This window comes from Odocoileus virginianus, chromosome 21, assembly GCF_023699985.2.
Source record: "Odocoileus virginianus isolate 20LAN1187 ecotype Illinois chromosome 21, Ovbor_1.2, whole genome shotgun sequence".
NCBI lineage: Eukaryota > Metazoa > Chordata > Mammalia > Artiodactyla > Cervidae > Odocoileus > Odocoileus virginianus.
The window spans coordinates 22,389,026-22,407,885 of NC_069694.1; the positions used below are offsets into that span (position 1 = coordinate 22,389,026).

At 42.2% G+C, this 18,860-nt stretch overlaps 1 protein-coding gene across 4 annotated transcripts in view; it reads right to left on the reverse strand.

Moving 5' to 3' along the window:
* Positions 1–283, reverse strand: part of LOC110127253 (cytosolic beta-glucosidase) — a 217,055-nt gene extending 216,772 nt beyond the window's left edge. For 2 of the 4 annotated variants that reach the window (XM_070452089.1, XM_070452088.1), the window contains exon 1: positions 143–282. In XM_070452089.1, coding sequence (XP_070308190.1) covers positions 143–200 — 58 coding nt within the window. In that variant the 5' untranslated portion in view covers positions 201–282. Of the gene's footprint in view, positions 1–142 lie in introns of all 4 variants that reach the window. The other 2 variants (XM_070452087.1, XM_020877389.2) reach the window with 2 other exon arrangements.
* Between the last annotated feature and the right edge of the window lie 18,577 nt (positions 284–18,860).

Consider the following 18,860-nt stretch of genomic DNA (forward strand, 5'->3'; position numbering starts at 1 on the left):
AAGCGACTTAGCACACAGCACAGTGCTTTTCCTTCTTTTTTTTTTTCTTTGCCTCCTCATCCCCACCTTCTTCCGCAGACATACAGAATCCATGACAAGGCATCCAGCCCAGCCCTAGAGAAGGGCAAGGAGTTTCTCCTACCTTCCACTTGATAAGCTGAGGTGGCTGCCCCCCATCCAAATCCTGCAGGGAAAGCCATGTGTTTCAGAGACAGTGGACCCGGACACTTGGGCAACGGAGCACCTTTCAGGCAGAGTCCCGCAGTTGCGCAAACAGTAAGTGAACTCTCACCCTGGCTGAAGTCACGCATCGTGAGCGAATATGCAAATAAGAAGGGAGTCTGATTAAACGACTCTGCTTGAATGGCCACAGCCTTGATAGGAAGCCAAGTCACTGTGTTCAGGGAGAGTGTCTATAATTTCTTCCCTGGACACTCCCTGATTCTTAACAGAGTTGGGCCAGCCTGGGCACAGACCTAGTCCCTGCAGGGCACCCGTCCTTCTAATCTTATGAAATACGTGGACATTGCTTTTAAAAGTCACGAAAACCCTAGTGGCTCAGCTGGTAAAGAATCCGCCTGCAATGTGAGAGACCTGGGTTTGATCCCTGGGTTGGGAAGATCCCCTGGAGAAGGGAAAGGCTACCCACTCCAATATTCTGGCCTGGAGAATTCCATGGACTGTATAGTCCATGGGGTCACAATGCAGGAGAGCCAGGTTCGATCCCCGAGTCCGGAAGATCCCCTGGAGAAGGAAATGTCAACCCACTCCGGTACTCTTGCCTGGAAAATGCCATGGACGGAGGAGCCTGGTAGGCTGCAGTCCTTGGGGTCACAACGAGTCGGACTGAGCAACTTCACCTTCTTTCTTTAATCCTCCTAGAACTTTCCCTTGACCAATTCCTCCCAATGCCTTATCCCCATGCCCTAGAGGTAACTATCCTCAGCTGTTTCTGCTGGTTTTTATTTTCATGTTGCTTCCCAGATGGCGCTAGTGGTAAAGAACCTGCCTGCCAGTGCAGGAGGCATAAGAAAGGCAGGTTCGATCCCTGGGAGTGAAGGATCCCCTGGAGGAAGCATGGCAACCCACTCCAGTATTCTAGCCTGGAGAATCCCATGGACAGAGGAGCATGGGGGGCTACACCCCATAGGGTCCGAAGAGTTGGACACGACTGAAGCCTGCTCGGTATAGGTATGTATGTCTAAGCAATAGGCTGATACTGGTGCTTCTTAATTTGTTTTTCAATTTTCCATAGTAACTATTGACTTCTGGATAGAAGGGTGGAAGATCCCAGCATGTGTCTGTTTTCTCTTTCTCTCCCCTTCCTCCATTCCCCCTAATGTGGTTAGATTACTATGTCTGTTTAAATAATGTTCACTATTTACATGAATTTGACCAAGTATGGCTCAAAGCTAAACTATGTAGCATACCACACTTATGTGAAGCTTTTTATTTTCTCTCGGGCTCATCAACTGTCTGGTTTTAATATTTAATTTCCTGTATACTTGTCACTAATTTATCCCCACACAGTCTGCTATGAATCTATGTTCAGACACTTCTGTTTTCCTGCTCCACGCCGCACTGCTTATTTCTCAGGCAGCCACAGATGTGCCTGGTCTGCAGCCTCCTGCATCAGCTCTAGGATTTCTCCCTCTTTGTTTCCTTTCCCTTTTTAGAGAAGCAAGCCCTTGAATAACTTTCTGATACAAAGGGCATGCTGCTGCTGCTGCTAATTCGCTTCAGTCGTGTCCGACTCTGTGCGACCCCATGGACGGCAGCGCACCAGGCTCCTCTGTCTCTGGGATTCTCCAGGCAAGAACACTGGAGTGGGCTGCCATTTCCTTCTCCAACAAAGGGCATAGGGGGCATATTTTTTGAAACCCCATAGTTCTACAATTATCTTTATTCTAATGTCACACTTGATATGTAGTTTGGCTACTCTGGAATTTTATAACACAGATAATTTTCACTCAGAATTTTGAAAGCATTGGTTTATGGCTCTCTAGCTTCTGGTGTGGCGATTGAGAAGTCTGATGACAAGCCAAGCCTCATCTTTCATATGTCGCCTGTTTCGTGCCTCAGCTCACTCTCATTGCTCCCCGACTTTCTCTTTCTGAAATTTCAGTCGCGTGCCTCGTGTGGAACTTCTCATCCACTGCGCCAGACGCAATGTGTGGACCGTAGTCCTGAGGATGCTGACTATAGGGGAAGCCGGGCGGAGCGTATACAGGAACATTCTCTACTATCTATGCACCTTTCCTATACATCCAAAACTGATCCAAAATTAAGTTGGCTTTTTTAATGCCTGGGGAGAGAGGAGTTAAGAAAAATCAAAGCGAGGAAAGTTATTTCTTCAGTTCAAGTGTTAGTCGCACAGTTATGTCTGACTCTTTGCCACCCCAAGTACTGTAGGCTGCCAGGCTCCTCTGTTCAGGGGATTCTCCAGGCAAGAATACTGAAGTGGGTAGCCATTCCATTCTCCAGGAGATCTTCCCAAACCAGGGATCAGACCTGGGTCTCCCCCATTGCAGGCAGATTCTTTACCATCCGAATCACCAGGGAAGCCCCCAGTTCCTCTAAGACAGCAATAATACATCCTACACTATGTAAGACAGGAACATAAGATTGGATCAAAGTATAGCTAGGTTGAAATCCTACCCTCTCTAGTAATCCTAATCCTAGGAAAAAAGAAGTTAACTATCAAAGGAAATGAGGGAAGACATTTAAAGGGTATGTGTTTGGTGACATAAACGTAAAAAACACAAGACATGATATTAAAGTCCCTCTAGTCTTTCAGTTCTGAAGCAATCATAAACTGAATGAAATATAAATAAATATTAAAATATTTTCACTATGGAACACTAGATGGCAGTATTGTAATTTTTTAGGTTTACAAATTGCTGTGTGAAGTGTTACTAACATTTCCTTATCCCACCAATGGCCATCTACACCATAACCCCTAGCTTCTAATGATTTTTTCTCCAGAAAGAAAAATCTACCTTCTCAGTGCTTCACATTCTCTGAAATTATTAGACCACAAATGGCAGAATCTAATTTTTCTCAGCTCTGGTGGCAGTCTGCAATCTAGCATTCTTAAGCATCTTGGTGTCAGGACCTCTTTACATCCTTAAAAAGAACTGAAGCCCTAAAGAGCTTTTTTAAAATATGATTTGTATTTATCAATATTTATTCTATTTGAAATTAACACTGAGATTTTTAAAATATTTACTGATGAATTCATCTAAATAGCAATAAAAAGCATGTGAGCATAAATATTTTATGAAAAGTAATCATATAATCATAAACAAAGAATATTTAGTGAGAAGAGTGTTTTGCATCTTTGCAAATCTCTTTTATGCCTGGCTTAAGAGAAGACAGCTGGATGTTTATATCTGCTTTCATTTGATCCGTTGCCTCTGGAAAACTCCTCTGTACACTCATGGAGGAAAGAAAGATGAGAGTGGAAAAGACAAGTCATGTCTCAGGATAAGTATGGGCCCCCCAAAGGGTCTTCAGGCCCCAGGGGTACCTTTGCTCCGCCGGCACAATCTCCAATGCCTCCCTTTGCTTCCCACAGTCTCTCTACTCTCGCCTTAGAGAGAGCTCATTCCACTAACACTCCCCACACTAAAACCCTCTTGGCTAGAAGACCTGTGAATTTGCAGCCCCCATCTTCAGTAAGAAAAAAAGTTATTTCTTAGTTTTCTTTATACAAAAGAACTCTGATTTCATGGCCCCATCTAGCAAGACTGTCTGGTAATTTAATTTGTTATTGAGTCCCCTGCACTCCATTTTAGGGCCAAATTAAGAAAATTCAGGTCTTTTGAAGACGATGTTTTAAATGCTTGATGTTCCCAACCTCCCACTTCCCAATTTTAATCCCTACTAGTTGATGCTAATTCGTCCACTATCTAGTCTCTATACCTGCCATTGCCCCCTGCAGTCCACTGACTCTCAGCTTTTGAGACATAGGAGCCCTTTAAGGGTGTACATCTGAACCCTTAGGTTCAACTCACTTTCAAAACCACACAATAATCCCTTTGAGATCCTACCACCTTCCCAGCGTCCTGCTTCAGGACAGCACACCAAATCCTGCCATTCAGGACAGCCACTGACCTCTGTCCACATTCAAAACTGAAGGGAAGTGAATATATGACTTGCATTATGGGTTTGGCTGCAGCCGTGCTCTTTCTTTTTCTTTTCTTTTTTTTTTTTTTGTAATTAACGTATTCATTTTAATTGGAGGCTACTTACTTTACAATATTGTAGTGATTTTGTCATACATTGACATGAATCAGCCATGGGTGTACATGTGTTCCCCATCCTGACCCTACCTCCCACCCCCCTCCCCATCCCATCCCTCTGGGTCTTCCCAGTGCACCAGCCCTGAGCACCCTGTCTCATGCATCAAACCTGGACTGGAGATCTGTTTCACATATGATAATATACATGTTTCAATGCTATTCTCTCAAATCATCCCACCCTCGCCTTCTCCCACCGAGTCCAAAAGACTGTTCTATACATCTGTGTCTCTTTTGCTGTCTCACATATAGTCATTGTTACCATCTTTCTAAATTCCATATATATGCATTAGTATGCTGTATTGGTGTTTTTCTTTCTGACTTACTTCACTCTGTATAACAGGCTCCAGTTTCATCCACCTCATTAGAACTGACTCAAATGTATTCTTTTTAATGGCTGAGTGATATTCCATTGTGTATATATACCACAGCTTTTTTTTTTTTTTCCATTTATTTTTATTTGCTGGAGGCTAATTACTTTACATCATTACAGTAGTTTTTGTCCTACATTGAAATGAATTAGCCATGAATTTACATGTATTCCCCATCCCGGTCGCCCCTCCCACCTCCCTCTCCACCCGATCCCTCTGGGTCTTCCCAGTGCACCAGGCCCGAGCACTTGTCTCATGCATCCAACCTGGGCTGGTGATCTGTTTCACCCTAGATAATATACATGTTTCGATGCTGTTCTTTTGAAACATCCCACCCTCGCCTTCTCCCAGAGTCCACAAGTCTGTTCTATACATCTGAGTCTCTTTTTCTGTTTTGCATATAGGGTTATCGTTACCATCTTTCTAAATTCCATATATATGTGTTAGTATACTGTAATGGTCTTTATCTTTCTGGCTTACTTTCCTCTGTATAATGGGCTCCAGTTTCATCCATCTCATTAGAACTGATTCAAATGAATTCTTTTTAATGGCTGAGTAATATTCCATGGTGTATATGTACCACAGCTTCCTCATCCATTCGTCTGCTGATGGGCATTTGGGTTGCTTCCATGTCCTTCTTATCCATTCATCTGCCAATGGACATCTAGGTTGCTTCCATGTCTGGGCTATTGTAAACAGTTGCAGCCATGCTCTTTCTAGAAATCCTGGAGTGCTCAAAGGCTATAAATGCTGTACCCTCTGAGGTAAAAGTATATCTCACAGAAACTCTTCTTTGCTGACAAGCTGTTACTCAGTAGAGATTCTGCACCATCAGTCAGACTTTGACCCTCCCAACCTGAAAGACCAAGATTCAAAAACCCTGGCGTTCACCATGTTCCTGGGTAGCTTTGTCAGGAGAGAAGTCAGGGTCTACATAAGCATTTTTCTGTCTGCAGCAGAGATTGCTATGTGTTAGCCGAATCCTGGTTCCTTTTCCATCTGGGCACACAATTAGACCACATTTGTCAGCTCTGTTGCATTTAAACGTGGCTATATGACTATGTCCTGGCCAGTGGAATGTGGCCAGAAAGAACATACATCGCTTCCAAGCTAAGTGGAGGAAATCTGCCCAAACAACCATCCACGTTTATCCATATGTCATTATCATCCTTCATCCAGCCACCGGATATAAACGCTCCACTGGAAAACTTCAATGTCCTAGGTGTTCCTTCGATAGAAGATGCCTAGTTCCCTGTATCACCAAGTGAAGCAGGTCCCAATACCAACCCCACAAGCAACCCACTTTGCACTATGGTGTGAATTAGAAATAAATGTTTGCTAAGCCACTGAGATCAGACACAAACTGATAAATACAATCTCTGAATACTGAATAATGACTATGTTTTAAACAACACCAACAACAAAAAAAGCCCAAGGAAAAAGTTTGGTGACTTCAAAATACTCTTTTCCAGCAGGGGATCCTGTTGTAATATCCTATCACGGGAGGAAAAAGATGGTAAGACAGAAAGTGAAGGAGGACAGGGTGGAATGAGACACACCACAGGGCAATCCTTCGTGCAGTTGTGTGTGCAGCGGATTATGCCTTGATTGTCTGCCTTTGCCAAGAAAGAGCTCCTCAAACCTTGATCTAAGGGTGCATATTTTACAAAAGTGCATCCTGAACAGGGCCCTGGACTCATGAGAGCCAGCAAGCTATTTTAATATTTCAGTATGTCTAATTGCAATTGTACATTTACTTTCTAGCGGGTCTCTCAGGCTATCTGAAGCATCCATTTTATTGCTTTAGGCTGGAATTGCATAAACTCATTGTGGTAATCCCAGCTTCTCATGCATGAAAATGCAAAAATGAATTAGTTATAACAATGCTCTCAGTTTCTTCACAGATAGAATCTGTCAAAACTTGAAGTACAGAAAGCAAATCAGTTATAGAAGAAATCTTCAATTGTGAAGATTCTGACAATTATGATGTGTATGTGTGTGTGTGTGCCTGCAGTTGAGGCAGTTTGTTGATCTGGGCCACCTAGAACTCAGCCAGTTCTCAGGGTTCTCTCAGTAACTGAATCTGATTTTCCTGTGGGTATCTGCCTTTCCTCTATGCAGCCAATCTGCTTGTGGAGACACTTATGCTGCACCCTACCCAACAACCCACCATTTCCAGGGATTAATTTAAGGCCATCTTCACATCTCATTGGTTACAGGGATTAGATCTGAGTTGGGCTTGAAATCCAATCAAACAATGAAACTTAAGAAAACGTATGTTAGGGTTTCTGAGAAAGACACTTCTCACTCTTTCATAGAAGCTAGCTAAAAAGACATGGTCTTCCTGCTAATTTGGAAGGCCTTGGCAACCATTTCAACAAGATAAAGAGGGCTAGCTTTGGGATCTGGAGGAAAGATGGAAGAAACTGAACCTTTGAGAACTAAAAAATTCCCTTTATGGTTTAGCCTATTGGGTTGAGTTTCCTGTTATTTGCAACCAAAAGATTCATGTACAGTATGTGTATATATTTGCACTGTGTGTACATGTATCTGTATCTATATATGCATATGTGTCCATATCTATAATATTTATTTTCATGTTTATGTCTATCCACACGTGTGGTTTTATGTAGATGTGTATAAGTTAATATAGACATAGGGACATGAAAGTCCCTATATACAGGGACATGATATATATATACAATGTCCTTAATTATATACACGATTCATTTGTACTTCTTATATATCATAAATCCCCTCCAAATAAAGGAACTTTGCTGGATATTTTTTTCCACCTGTCTTTAATGTTGGCCTGTATCACCAGTGCTGCAGTGAAAAGATCGGAGATAATTAATGGCAGGCTCAAATGGGATTCAATTACATCATTTGCATTTATTTATTGAAGGCCATACACGCCATAAGTTTTAGCATGAAAGCAATATAAAACAACAGCAGTGTATCACTCGATATTCCAAAAAGCCAGACTGCTATATAATTAAGGATTTACTACTGAGTAATTTTCAAAACAAAACAAAACAAAAATGGTCTGTCCGTCAAGGTGTTGACAGGCTGGTGCTAGCAATGGCATACAAGTAATCACAGGAACCACTCAATATCACTCAGAGCACAACCATTGAACTTAGAAGCACTAAGAACAAAAGGCCGTCAGTAGAGGCAGAGCTCTTAGAAGGCCTTTTGGGAGCCTTCCAGCACACACCCACAGCTGTGGTGTCAGATTCTATTAGCAGCGCTTCTCGGGATATCATTCATAGCCCAGCTGCCAGGGAGTCTGTCTGTCCATCAACCTGATTTAGATTCACCAGAATTGTTATTCCACCAGCTTGGATTTAGCCAGTCAGATTATCTTCCTAAAAACACCCCTCCATCAAAATAATCTAAACTCCACTTACCTCCCTAGGGACTGTTTGGAGACGTGTTAAAGCTGAAATTAGCATGAAGCAAGTGAAGTGCCCAGGATGCAAAATTCGAGGAGGTGCTCACTCCCAGCCTTGGCCCTGGCGTTAAGTACCAGGAAGAGAACGTTCGGGTTGTGAGGCCATGCTGAAGATCACATGCGTGTGTGCGTGCAGTGTGTGCTAAGTCGTGTTCAACTCTGCGACCTCATGGACTGTACCCACTAGGCTTCTCTGTCCATGGGATTCTCCAGGCAAGAATACTGGAGTGGGTCGCCATTTCCTCCTCCAGGGGATCTTCCTAAGGAAGCGAACCTGTGTCTCCTGCGTTTCCTGCATTGGCAGGCGGATAACTTTACCACTGAGCCACCTGGGAAGCCTCATGATCACGAACAGGCTTTATTTCTAAACTGTTTGTGGCAATGCACAGGTGTGCCATATGCCTCAGGACTAGACTGTAGCTAATCCACCTAAATCCCATGAGTGTTTGCACGTTTGAGAGCATCTTTGATTGCTTGTCTTGCTTCAGGGACTGGTTTGGAACTTCAAAAGGATTTTCTTCCCAAAGTGAAAAGAATGATGCTTTGGAGGCCCACAGTCTGGAAAGGAGGCATCAAAGGGTGGAATCTAGCCAAATAAAATGTAAAATCAGAGTGGAAACAACAATTTCAGTGATCATCAAGTTATTTTAGACAAGCTATGCTGGAGAGCAAGCACAGCTTTCTCTGTGGCATGTGATGGATGGTCAAAAGGAACCTGCTCGGACCTCTCTCTCGGATCCTCAACCAAGCACCTCTGCAGAGCCTGGACACTATTCTTTCCTCTTGTCCTCCTCCTTTCTGTCACATGCTGCCCACGTCCAAACATTGTTGACTCGAATGCCTTGACATGTGTGACGTGTCAAATTCCCTTCATCCCTCCAGTCTGTTTGTGCAGAGGCAGTGGAAATCCTCTCTAGCCTGGAAACCTCTAAATGGGCTCCCTACCAACAAATTCTACTGCAGCCTGAGCCATCTTTCTAAAACATTAATTGTTCAGAGGTTGTGCTCTGCCCCAGAAGTACAAACTTGTTGATCTATGCAAAGCCCACGTGACCTGCTCCCCACCTCCCTTTCCCATTCAGTTACATCACTGTTCCACACATAAGCTCTTTTAACTTTGTTCAGCTTTCCAAGTCTACCATGCTTCTTGCTCTTTCTCCACAGTGATCCTTGGAAAACAATGCTTTCTCTGCTGGAACTTTTTCTCCCTTTATATGAAAACCACCTCTTGCTCCTCTTCAATTGGCAAGTTGAAATTTACATTCCCCAGAACAAGCTAGGTCTGCCTGCCCTGGGTTCTTTATACTTTGCGCACCTCTTAATCATAGCACTCATGGTTATTTCATTGTAAAGTGTGTTTAGCTGCCTGGCTTCTCCATCAATTTATAACTTTTCTGAGAGCAGGAATTGCCTTCACCAGGCAAGCTAATATACCAAAGCTCATTTGGTGTATTTTTCCCCTGAACTCAATGCGTCTTCACCAAATGTAGAGTCATTATTTACAGTGAGCCAGGAACCATGCTAAACCCTATGCGGAAAGCAGTGAACCAGTCCAACCAAATCAGTTCCTGAGTATGCCATCAGGGTTTGAATCATCCTTCAATCTAGTAATTAAAGCTCCCAACTTTATTGTAACAGCATCCGATTTTGATCCCGCATTACTCAAAGAATCAAAAAGTAAGTAGAGAGTAACTTGTAGTTTCCCTTGGTGTATTATTCTGGAGAAGGGAATGGCAACCCACTCCAGTATTCTTGCCCAGAAAATCCCATGGACAGAGGAGCCTGGTGGGCTACAGTTCATGGAATCACAAAGAGTCGGACACAATTGAGTGACTTACACACACACGCTCACCCCAAACCCCACCCTCATGCCTTATAGATTCTGAATAGAGAAAGGAGATGGATATGGAGGAGGAAAGAATATAAGCTGACACTTTTGCTCTGTTTGCCTGTGAGGTCATCAAGAGAGAAAGGAAGTGGTCCTCTGGGACCATTGGCTAAAGTGGGTTTAGGATTTAGGTTCAAGGAGCAGACACTAAGGCTACTCCTTAGAGAACTCCATCCAAAAAGTTGTCTGTGAAACTTCAGGGTCTTAGAGTAGCTGGCACAAAGATCCACCAGCCAGTGTGGTATACTAAGAGTATGGGGCAACTCAGTCTCTAATAAGTCAGGGAGCCCTCCTCACTGCCTTACAGAAGGCAACATTATACAGCACCCACATTCCTTTTATTTGGGATCCTCTTCCTTGGGCAATACCAGCCCTCAACTTAATTTCTGTTCATAACATTTAGAGCTAAAATGTACTCTGCTCATTTTAAATTATTATAAAATATTATTATTCTATTCTCATTTCCTGTGTTTTATGTTGTTTCATTCTGACTAATGATTTCTTGCATTGTAACCTTCATATATAATCAAAATGCATAAAGTATGAGCAATATATTAATAATACTCTTGAAATCAAGGTGAGGCTGTTAAAACATGCCAGAACAGTTAAGGTCAGTGAGAAAGAGCTTGTGACAAATGAGAATTTTTTCTGGGGACCCCTTTTTATAACATTCATTTCCTGTACTTAGAGATTCATGGAAGAAACAAACAATATACACACAAACCAGCAAGCAAAAACACAAGTCTATTTCTAACTGTGATAAAACAAAAATTCTAGCTTCCGATCATGCCAGAGTAGCATTTGTCAAAATTATCCTTTTGCAAATTCCAATTGCAACGTCTTAACACAATAGCAGAGACAACTTTTTAAGGAAACTGAAGATGATGCAAAAGTGGGTGGAAACCGCTGCTGCTGCTGCTAAGTTGCTTCAGTCGTGTCCGACTCTGTGTGACCCCATAGACGGCAGCCCACCAGGCTCCGCAGTCCCTGGGATTCTCCAGGCAAGAGTAGCGGAGTGGGTTGCCATTTCCTTCTCCAGGTGGGAACTGGGGAGGATTCAAACTGCCAAAGACAGAAGTGAAACATAGTGCTATTCATTCCTCAAGTTGTTTACCCTGAGGACCCTCCTTGGAAAACAAGCAAAAAACCTCTCTGTCTTTGCAGCTTGATGGGAGAGAGCTTGAGGGAGAAGAGAGGCTAGAAGAGAGGAAATCTGAAAAAGGAGGGAGCTAAAACTTAAATCACCATGCTTTCAATACATACTTTTCTAGCTACCTTCTACATGATGCTCCTTATAACACATGGTGCTAGTTTTCTATATACAACCATGATATAAGTTTTTCTTTATAAATTTTAAACTTAATAAAAATTTTAAGTAAAAAAAAAAGCGTTCATATAAATTAAGTGATAACTCAAGAATCACAAAGCTACAGCAAAACAATGAAACAGTGTTAAAAGTGGTATCCAAAGGTCCGAAATTTGTGTAGCTCTGTCTTAGGCCATTATTTTCGTCCATTTTAAACCCAGGCCCAAACAGTAATTTAACCTCTGACAATAAGGAAGATGCTTATTAGCTTTCCCTTTGGTGGTTTGTATTGGGAAGGAAATTGGAGTATTGAGTATTTTCAAACCACAGCAGGCCCCTCTTTTCTAGAACGGTGAGTAGCAGAGGAATGTGAGTTTGGGTGTCCACCAAAGGGCCCCATGTGAGGATGGCCTGGCTGTTTCATAGGTGTGTAGGCTTGGATGCACTTACCTCTCTGAGTAACACTGTCCTCATCTGTAAACTGGTGATGGTTCTTAGTTTAACCCTCTTGTGGGGGGAGAGCATATGTGAGACAACATATATGAAGCACTAAGGAAAGTGCCAGGCCCACAGCTGATGCTTCATCAAGAACAGTCATGGGTAACACATTGCCAGGTATTCAAGGTAGCAATTTGAATAGTATATGATTCCATTCTTAGTTCACATCTGTGAAATAACAATTATAAAATGCAGTACAGACTATGAGCTGCCTGGGATTAGGGATTGGAGGCTGGCTATAAAGGGACAGCAGATGGGATCCTTGGGGTGAAGGTAAAGTAGCTAATTACGGTGGTGTTTACTGCACAGAGTTACACACATACTCAGGAAGCGCACGTGTGTTACCTGGTGACATGGAATTTGTACAATGTCAGTTCCCTAGTTTTAATATTGCACCATAATGTCTGAGGTAAGACATTAACATTGGAGGATACTTGGGGAAGGGGGCACAGGACTGACTTGTCAATCTCTGAGCAACTTCCTATGGATCTTAACAACTATTTCAAAATAAAACGTTAAAGAAAAAAAAGGTAACAGTTTGACATTCAGAAGGCCAAGCTGATAGCCACAAGCTGGGTTGGGCAGGGATCTTTTCAGATATAATGTATTAAAGAAGCTGATTCCCTCTGTCAATTTAACTTGGCAGTGAGAGGGGGCTGAGAGGTGGGGCCAGCCTCCAGACTTAAAGAAAGTGTGAAGATGCACAATTATGAGATGCATAGGAGCAATTTGTTTCCATAGCTCACACTTGTGAATGAATGGCTTCTCTCATTAGTCACGGTGATTCTCCCACTTTTACAAGTACCTGCTCTTATTTATACAAATTCAACCAAAGAATTGAGCCAGAACAGAAGTCACTAGGGCATATGGAAAAATGTCCTCCCCTAACTCCAGTTAGCATGGGACCTTAAGTGCCCCTCTCTCACTGGACTTGTGGCCTTTTGCCACTTGTTATTCCAATCAATTTCCTATGTAGTCCGACAAACACTATGAAAATGAATGTCTCACTTGTCTAGGAAAAATTCACTTTTGCTTGATTCTTACAAGACTTCTGACATCAGAAGTGAGGTTTTCCCTCACTGACTAATTCTCTGATGCCAGCTGGGTGTCTGCCAACATGAATCAGTTCTGACAATCTGCCTACAGTTAACATCAGACCCCATGAGTCAAGTGCTAAGTCCCACGGACCACCTCCACTTCAGAGGCCAGTTGCAAGCCCCAAGTTGTTACCCATACTCCTAAGTTGGGGTTCCCACACCCCCTTCCTTGCGCTTAATTGTTTATTAGAGCAGGTGACAGACTCAGAGAAACTTTCTCTATGTCAGTGTACTCTATAATAAAGAGTATGATCAAGGGTAGAGATGAGCAGCCAGATGAACAGATAAGTAGAGTGTGGTCCAGAAGGGTCTTGAGTACAGGAATTTCTGTCCCCATGGAGTTTGGGGTGTCGCCACCCCAGCTTGGACGTGCTCACCAACCTGGAAGCTCTCCAAACTTCATGTTAGTTGTTCAGTCATGTCTGACTCTGTGTGGCCTCATGGTCCATAGCCCACCAGGCATCTCTGTCCACGGAATTCTCCGTACAAGAATACTGGAGTGGATTGCCATTCCTTTCTCCAGGGGATCTTCCCAACCCAGGGATTAACCCTGGGTCTCCCGCATTGCGGGCAGATTCTTTATTTTCTGAGCCACCAGGGAAGCCTCCAAACTTGTTGGGATTCTATGGAAGCTTCATCTCACCAGCATGATCAATTATTATCTCCACGTCCAGGCCATTTCCTCTCCAGAGAATGGGAGGTGGGGCTGAAAATTCCAAGCTGCTACTCATGATTGGGTCTTTCTTATGATCAACCCCCACCCAGAAGCCCCCGAAGAGTCACTCCTTTAGAATAAAAGATGCTCCTGAAACTCAGGAAATTACAAGGGCTTTAGGAGCTCTGTGCCAGGAACTGGATCAGGTGTGTCTGTATGCGATCACATCAGTGATATTTTTTAATCAGTGATTTTTTTTTAAATTCACATCAGGGTAATTAAAAAAAAAAAAAAAACCCCACTGAATTCTCTGGATCACTCACCTATGCTCCAAGCAATATTTGCTACATTTTCTACAATTAAATATCTATCCAATAATACAGTTTAAGAAGTTCTTTATGTAGTTCTCATGGGTTGGCCTTATGTTCTTCAGAGAGGGATTCAGAAACTATAAAAGTGAGAAAAGCAACAGGGACTATTAAGGTTGAGGCCTGGCCCCTTCTGTTTTCATGTGTTTGGATATCACTTTTGTTAGGACAAAATACCCGCATGTGTTGCCACATCCTTTTCTGGATCACTTTCTCCAGTTCACAGCTTTTGTTTTATGTCTGCCTCTGTTATTTAGAAGCCTGGAAGCTTCTGTTAAAAATGCCTCATTTTATGGCATAATTGCTAATGCAAAAGGCAAACATTTAGTCTGGGGTATTTTTCTTTCCCCAAACCAATTGATCTCTAAATCAATAATTGTTTTAATAGTTTTTTAAAATTGGATTCTCAATGATTGAATGGCAAACATTGTTAAATTCCGCAAAATTGCCTTAATTTCCCTATGATGTTCATTTATTCCACTTTGCCTGTGGTCTGTTGAGCTATGCCTACACTGCTTTTCTTATTCTATCTTGTTTTCTTTTCTCTCCCTCTCATGTTATCTGAGCTTCCAAAGATTCTAGTGACTGGAATTTTGTGGTAGTAAAAAGCAGGACTCTCACCAAAGATCTTTTTTCCTTCAGGGCAATCACCCACATATGTCCCCACTAAGAATTTTAAAGCTTCACCCATTTAAAAGGAGCACGATTCTTTATTTTACCCATTTTTTTAATGCCTTAAGCAGAACTATCAATTTTGCCAAGCTAAGGGGGAAAAAAACATTTTTATTTGCAACATTCTCCACAAATATTCTATGTATGGCTTTTATAGTTAAAAACACATCATCTCCTCCAAGTGTAAATATTTTCTTGGGATGAGAAATCCAATAAAACCACAGGTCCTTGGCCTTTGTGGTTGGTATAAACAAGCTCTACTTTTTGAGCTTTCAGTCTCAAAATGTAACAGCCACAATTTTATTTTAAAGGTTACACTTTGCATTTTTTTAAGCATTTTCAAGATTTATTCATTGGTGGTTAAATATTTCCACATCTCTGAAGTCACCTGCTAGGATCAGCCTAACTATACATATGGGAAAGCATTTATGGGAAGCGAACAATAATTCCTTTGTCTCTAGCCACAAGCTGGCTCAGCATCACCTTCACAATTAAGTGAGTTTCCAAAATTATTTTCCTGGTGTGCAGTGGATTCTTTTCTTCTCTGAGAACTAGAGAACAAAATTGCCTTATCCCGATTCCTTACTGTAGCTTTTCATTGTCAACAATGCTTTCACTCTTCTGAAACATTTAGCTGAGCCCCAGAAGAGGTGCAGTGCAACATAACAATCTGCGCCAGTCGCAAAGGTTACTTTGCTTCTCCAGGTTTATTTCCCTATGTGGATGTATGTATTTCCTATCTCTCATCCCTCTTTGGCTATTTATTGGTATATTTCTTACAAGATCCATTTCCAAAATGTGGTCATATCTTGGTGTTGAGGTTATGATCTGTTGGGCAACATGTATAGACTATATAGATCAGAAGGAGGAAAGCATTTTTCTTAAAATGAGACCACATAAGGAGTTAGAGAAATTCTGCCAGCCGTCACCAGACCTTGATTCTAACCACTAATACTCCTCAAAGCAAGTCGTGTGAACATCCTCCCCAGCCACTAGGAGAGAGAGAAGGCAGGGCTCCACAGGCTCACAGTTCTCTTTGAGCAGCTGCAACAACTGTTTTGAATGGCAACATAGATGCGCTGAGTGTTAATGTCAGGGCTGGCTGCCAATCATGGGGAGCTAAATAAAGTGAACATTCCCGAGGCTCCCGCCCTTATTCTGCCTTTGTCCACTTCCACACATCGTATTTTTTTTAGGAAGCAGAAATGCTGGTAGTACAACTATTCTTTGTGCCAGATGGTATCACAGTTAACTACCCAGAGTGCCTTTCCAGAGCTTTCTTCTCCCTTTCCACACAGTGGTCAAGCTGAAGTGAGACCATTCAGAATCACAAAGCAGAGAACTCAAAAGGCCCTATTCATGGAGTTTGGAGAAAGCCTCAGTTAGGGTCATAGAGTCTTCTGAGCTAGAAATGATATTAAAGCCCATTTAGGAAGATGCAATCATTTATAAACAAAGAAGCGGGCCAGAGACTTGTCTGGAAAAGCACCCCTAGAAGTCAGCAAAGCCAGAACTCCAGTCCAGGTATTTCCACTCCAAGTACTGTTCCTTTCCAGCACTCCCATTCCATGTGGAGATGCAGCTGATTGCTACTCTAGAAGATACAACTCATTTCTACCACAGCGACCCTGTAATAGAAAAGCTTTTCCCAAAATTTCTCTAATTTTTAAGCCTTTTACAGGCGTTTATCTTCATTGGATTTTCCAATAGGCGTATACCTAAAGCTTATGCAAAGGAGCATGAAAATTCCACTTCTGGACAAAGTCTTTCCCCTCGAGGCTTTTCTTTAAAATCATCTCTCCTACTTTTCCCCTCTCTCTCCATTGTACAAAAGTGAAAATGGCAAAGAGAGAAAGAACTCTGAATTTACGTGTTGATATACGTCTGGCACTGGGTTACATACACTGGAGTAAAGGAAACTCTTGAGATCACAGTGTACTTGAAATAAACTGGTAGCACCCTGACTGAAAAATGGGGAGCTGGGTTTCCAAACCAGAATGGAGATTTCAAAACATCAGCACATTTTGAACAAGTATCTCTTGCCAGGGTCAATATACAACCATAGTTCTGGCACTCCATTTTGTTGGATCAACACTATGCTTTAAAAAAAAAAAAAAGCTTAAAATATTTCCCATGATTTAAATGACTCTATAAGGAGACAAGGAATCCATACTTGGGTAAATTTAAGTAGATTGTGTGTGCATGCTCAATCGCTCAGTCACGTCCAACTTTTTTGCAAACCCCATGGACTGTAGCCCACCAGGCTCCTCTGTCCATGGGAGTTTCCAGGCAAGAATACTGGAATGGGTTGCCATTTCCCCTCCAGGAGATTTTCCCAATCCAGGGATCAAACCCAAGTCTCCTGCATTGTCACGTGGGTTCTTTACCACTAAGCCACCTGGGAAGCCTTTTTTTTTTAACACCAAAAACATTTTGTATTGGGGTATAGCCAATTAACAATGTTGTGATAGTTTCAAGTGAACAGTGAAGGGACTCAGTGATACACACACACACACACACACACACACACACACACACACATATATATATACTGCTATATTTAAGATGGATAACCAACAAAAACCTACTGTATAGTACATGGAGCTCTGTTCAATGTTATGTGCCAGCCTGGATGGGATGGGACAGGGGTTTAGGGGGAGACTAAGAAGCGCTTTAAGTAGATTAGAATAATACTTTTTTGAAGATAGCCAGGTAGCTGGGCTTCAACAGAAAGGAAAAAGTCATAGTTCTCTGAGTAAGATCAGATTGGTTCTAGCACTTGTTTCCCCTTTCAACTTGGACCTCATGTTCCAAAACACAGACTGATTCTAGAAGCTCCAGATCAGTTTTGGATAAGACTACAGTAGGTTTCCTAAATCAAGAATTGACCATTTACCTTCCTTTTTCTTTCTCTCTTCACAAACACCTAACACAAGTGCAAAAAGTTCATAAACCATGAAGAGTTGGGGGAAGGAGAAGAGTGTGGAAAAATAGAGATATTCTTTCAATGACCATTGGCAATGTGTATGGGACGTGGGTTCACAAAGACCAGGCCTATATAACAACTTTAACCTCTTCACTCTGTTCTAAAGTTCTTCTCATTCTTCATGATGAAGTGAGGTATTTATGAGGAAAGGTGAATAGAACCACCCAGTGTAGACCAGGCTTCATCTTACCCAGTTTGCCAAGCAGGCTTAGTTCCTTTTCCCAACAATCCTGAAGACCAACAAGTCTTATTGCCCTTTTAAAGACTTAGAAATTAAAGGCTAGCAAGGTTTAGCAACTTGCTCAATTTGAAGTTGAAGACGAGTGTCATAGGGATTTCTTTGAAAATAAGACCTGTTGGCTTTGCCCCAAATCATGACGCTTGAAGCTTATCTGCCGTGTGTGAAGAGTATGTAATTTTTAGCTCTTCACCCCTAGGCAGGAGGACAATCCTCGGGCCCATACTTGTTCTTTCTGTGAACCTGAATTCTTAGAAAATCAGTATTTTTCATCTTGGAAAAATCCAGACTCTTCTAAACAAATGATGGCTGGGAAGGAGAAGGAGGAGAAGGCTAAGCCCCTGGGGTAGGATTGTGTATTCACATTGATGGGTGGAAAAAAAAAAACCATGTGCAGTGGGGGGACTCTACCTGATTTCCACTGTAGGAATCACTGAGCCAAAAACCTAAGGAAGTCACTTTCCCGTATATATGTGTGTGTGTGAATGTGTGTGTGCGAACACTCAGTCATGTCCAACTCTTTGCAGCCCCATGGACTGTAGCCCACCAGGCTCCTCTGTCCATGGAGTTTTCCAGGCAAGAACACTGGAGTGGGTTGCTATTTCCTACTCCAGGGGATCTTCCCAACCCAGGGATCAACGCACATCACTTACATCTCCTGCATTGGCAGGTGGGATCTTTACCACTAGCACCAACTAGGAAGCCCTATATATATATAGTATGTCATATGCTTTTATATATTAACATATAGTGTTATTAGTTTCAGATGTACAACATAGTGACTCAACACTTGTAGACATTGTGAAATGCTCACTGAATTAAGTCTATTTACCATCTGTCACCACACAAAGTGATCACAACATTATTGACTATGTTCCTCATGTTGTACTTACATTCCCGTTACCTTTATAACTGGAAGCTTGTACTTACCCCCTTTACCCATTTCACCCCACCCCCACCTCCCTTCCCTCTGGCAACCACCGATCTGTTTTCTGCATCTATGAATCCTGGTTTTTAATTTTTTTT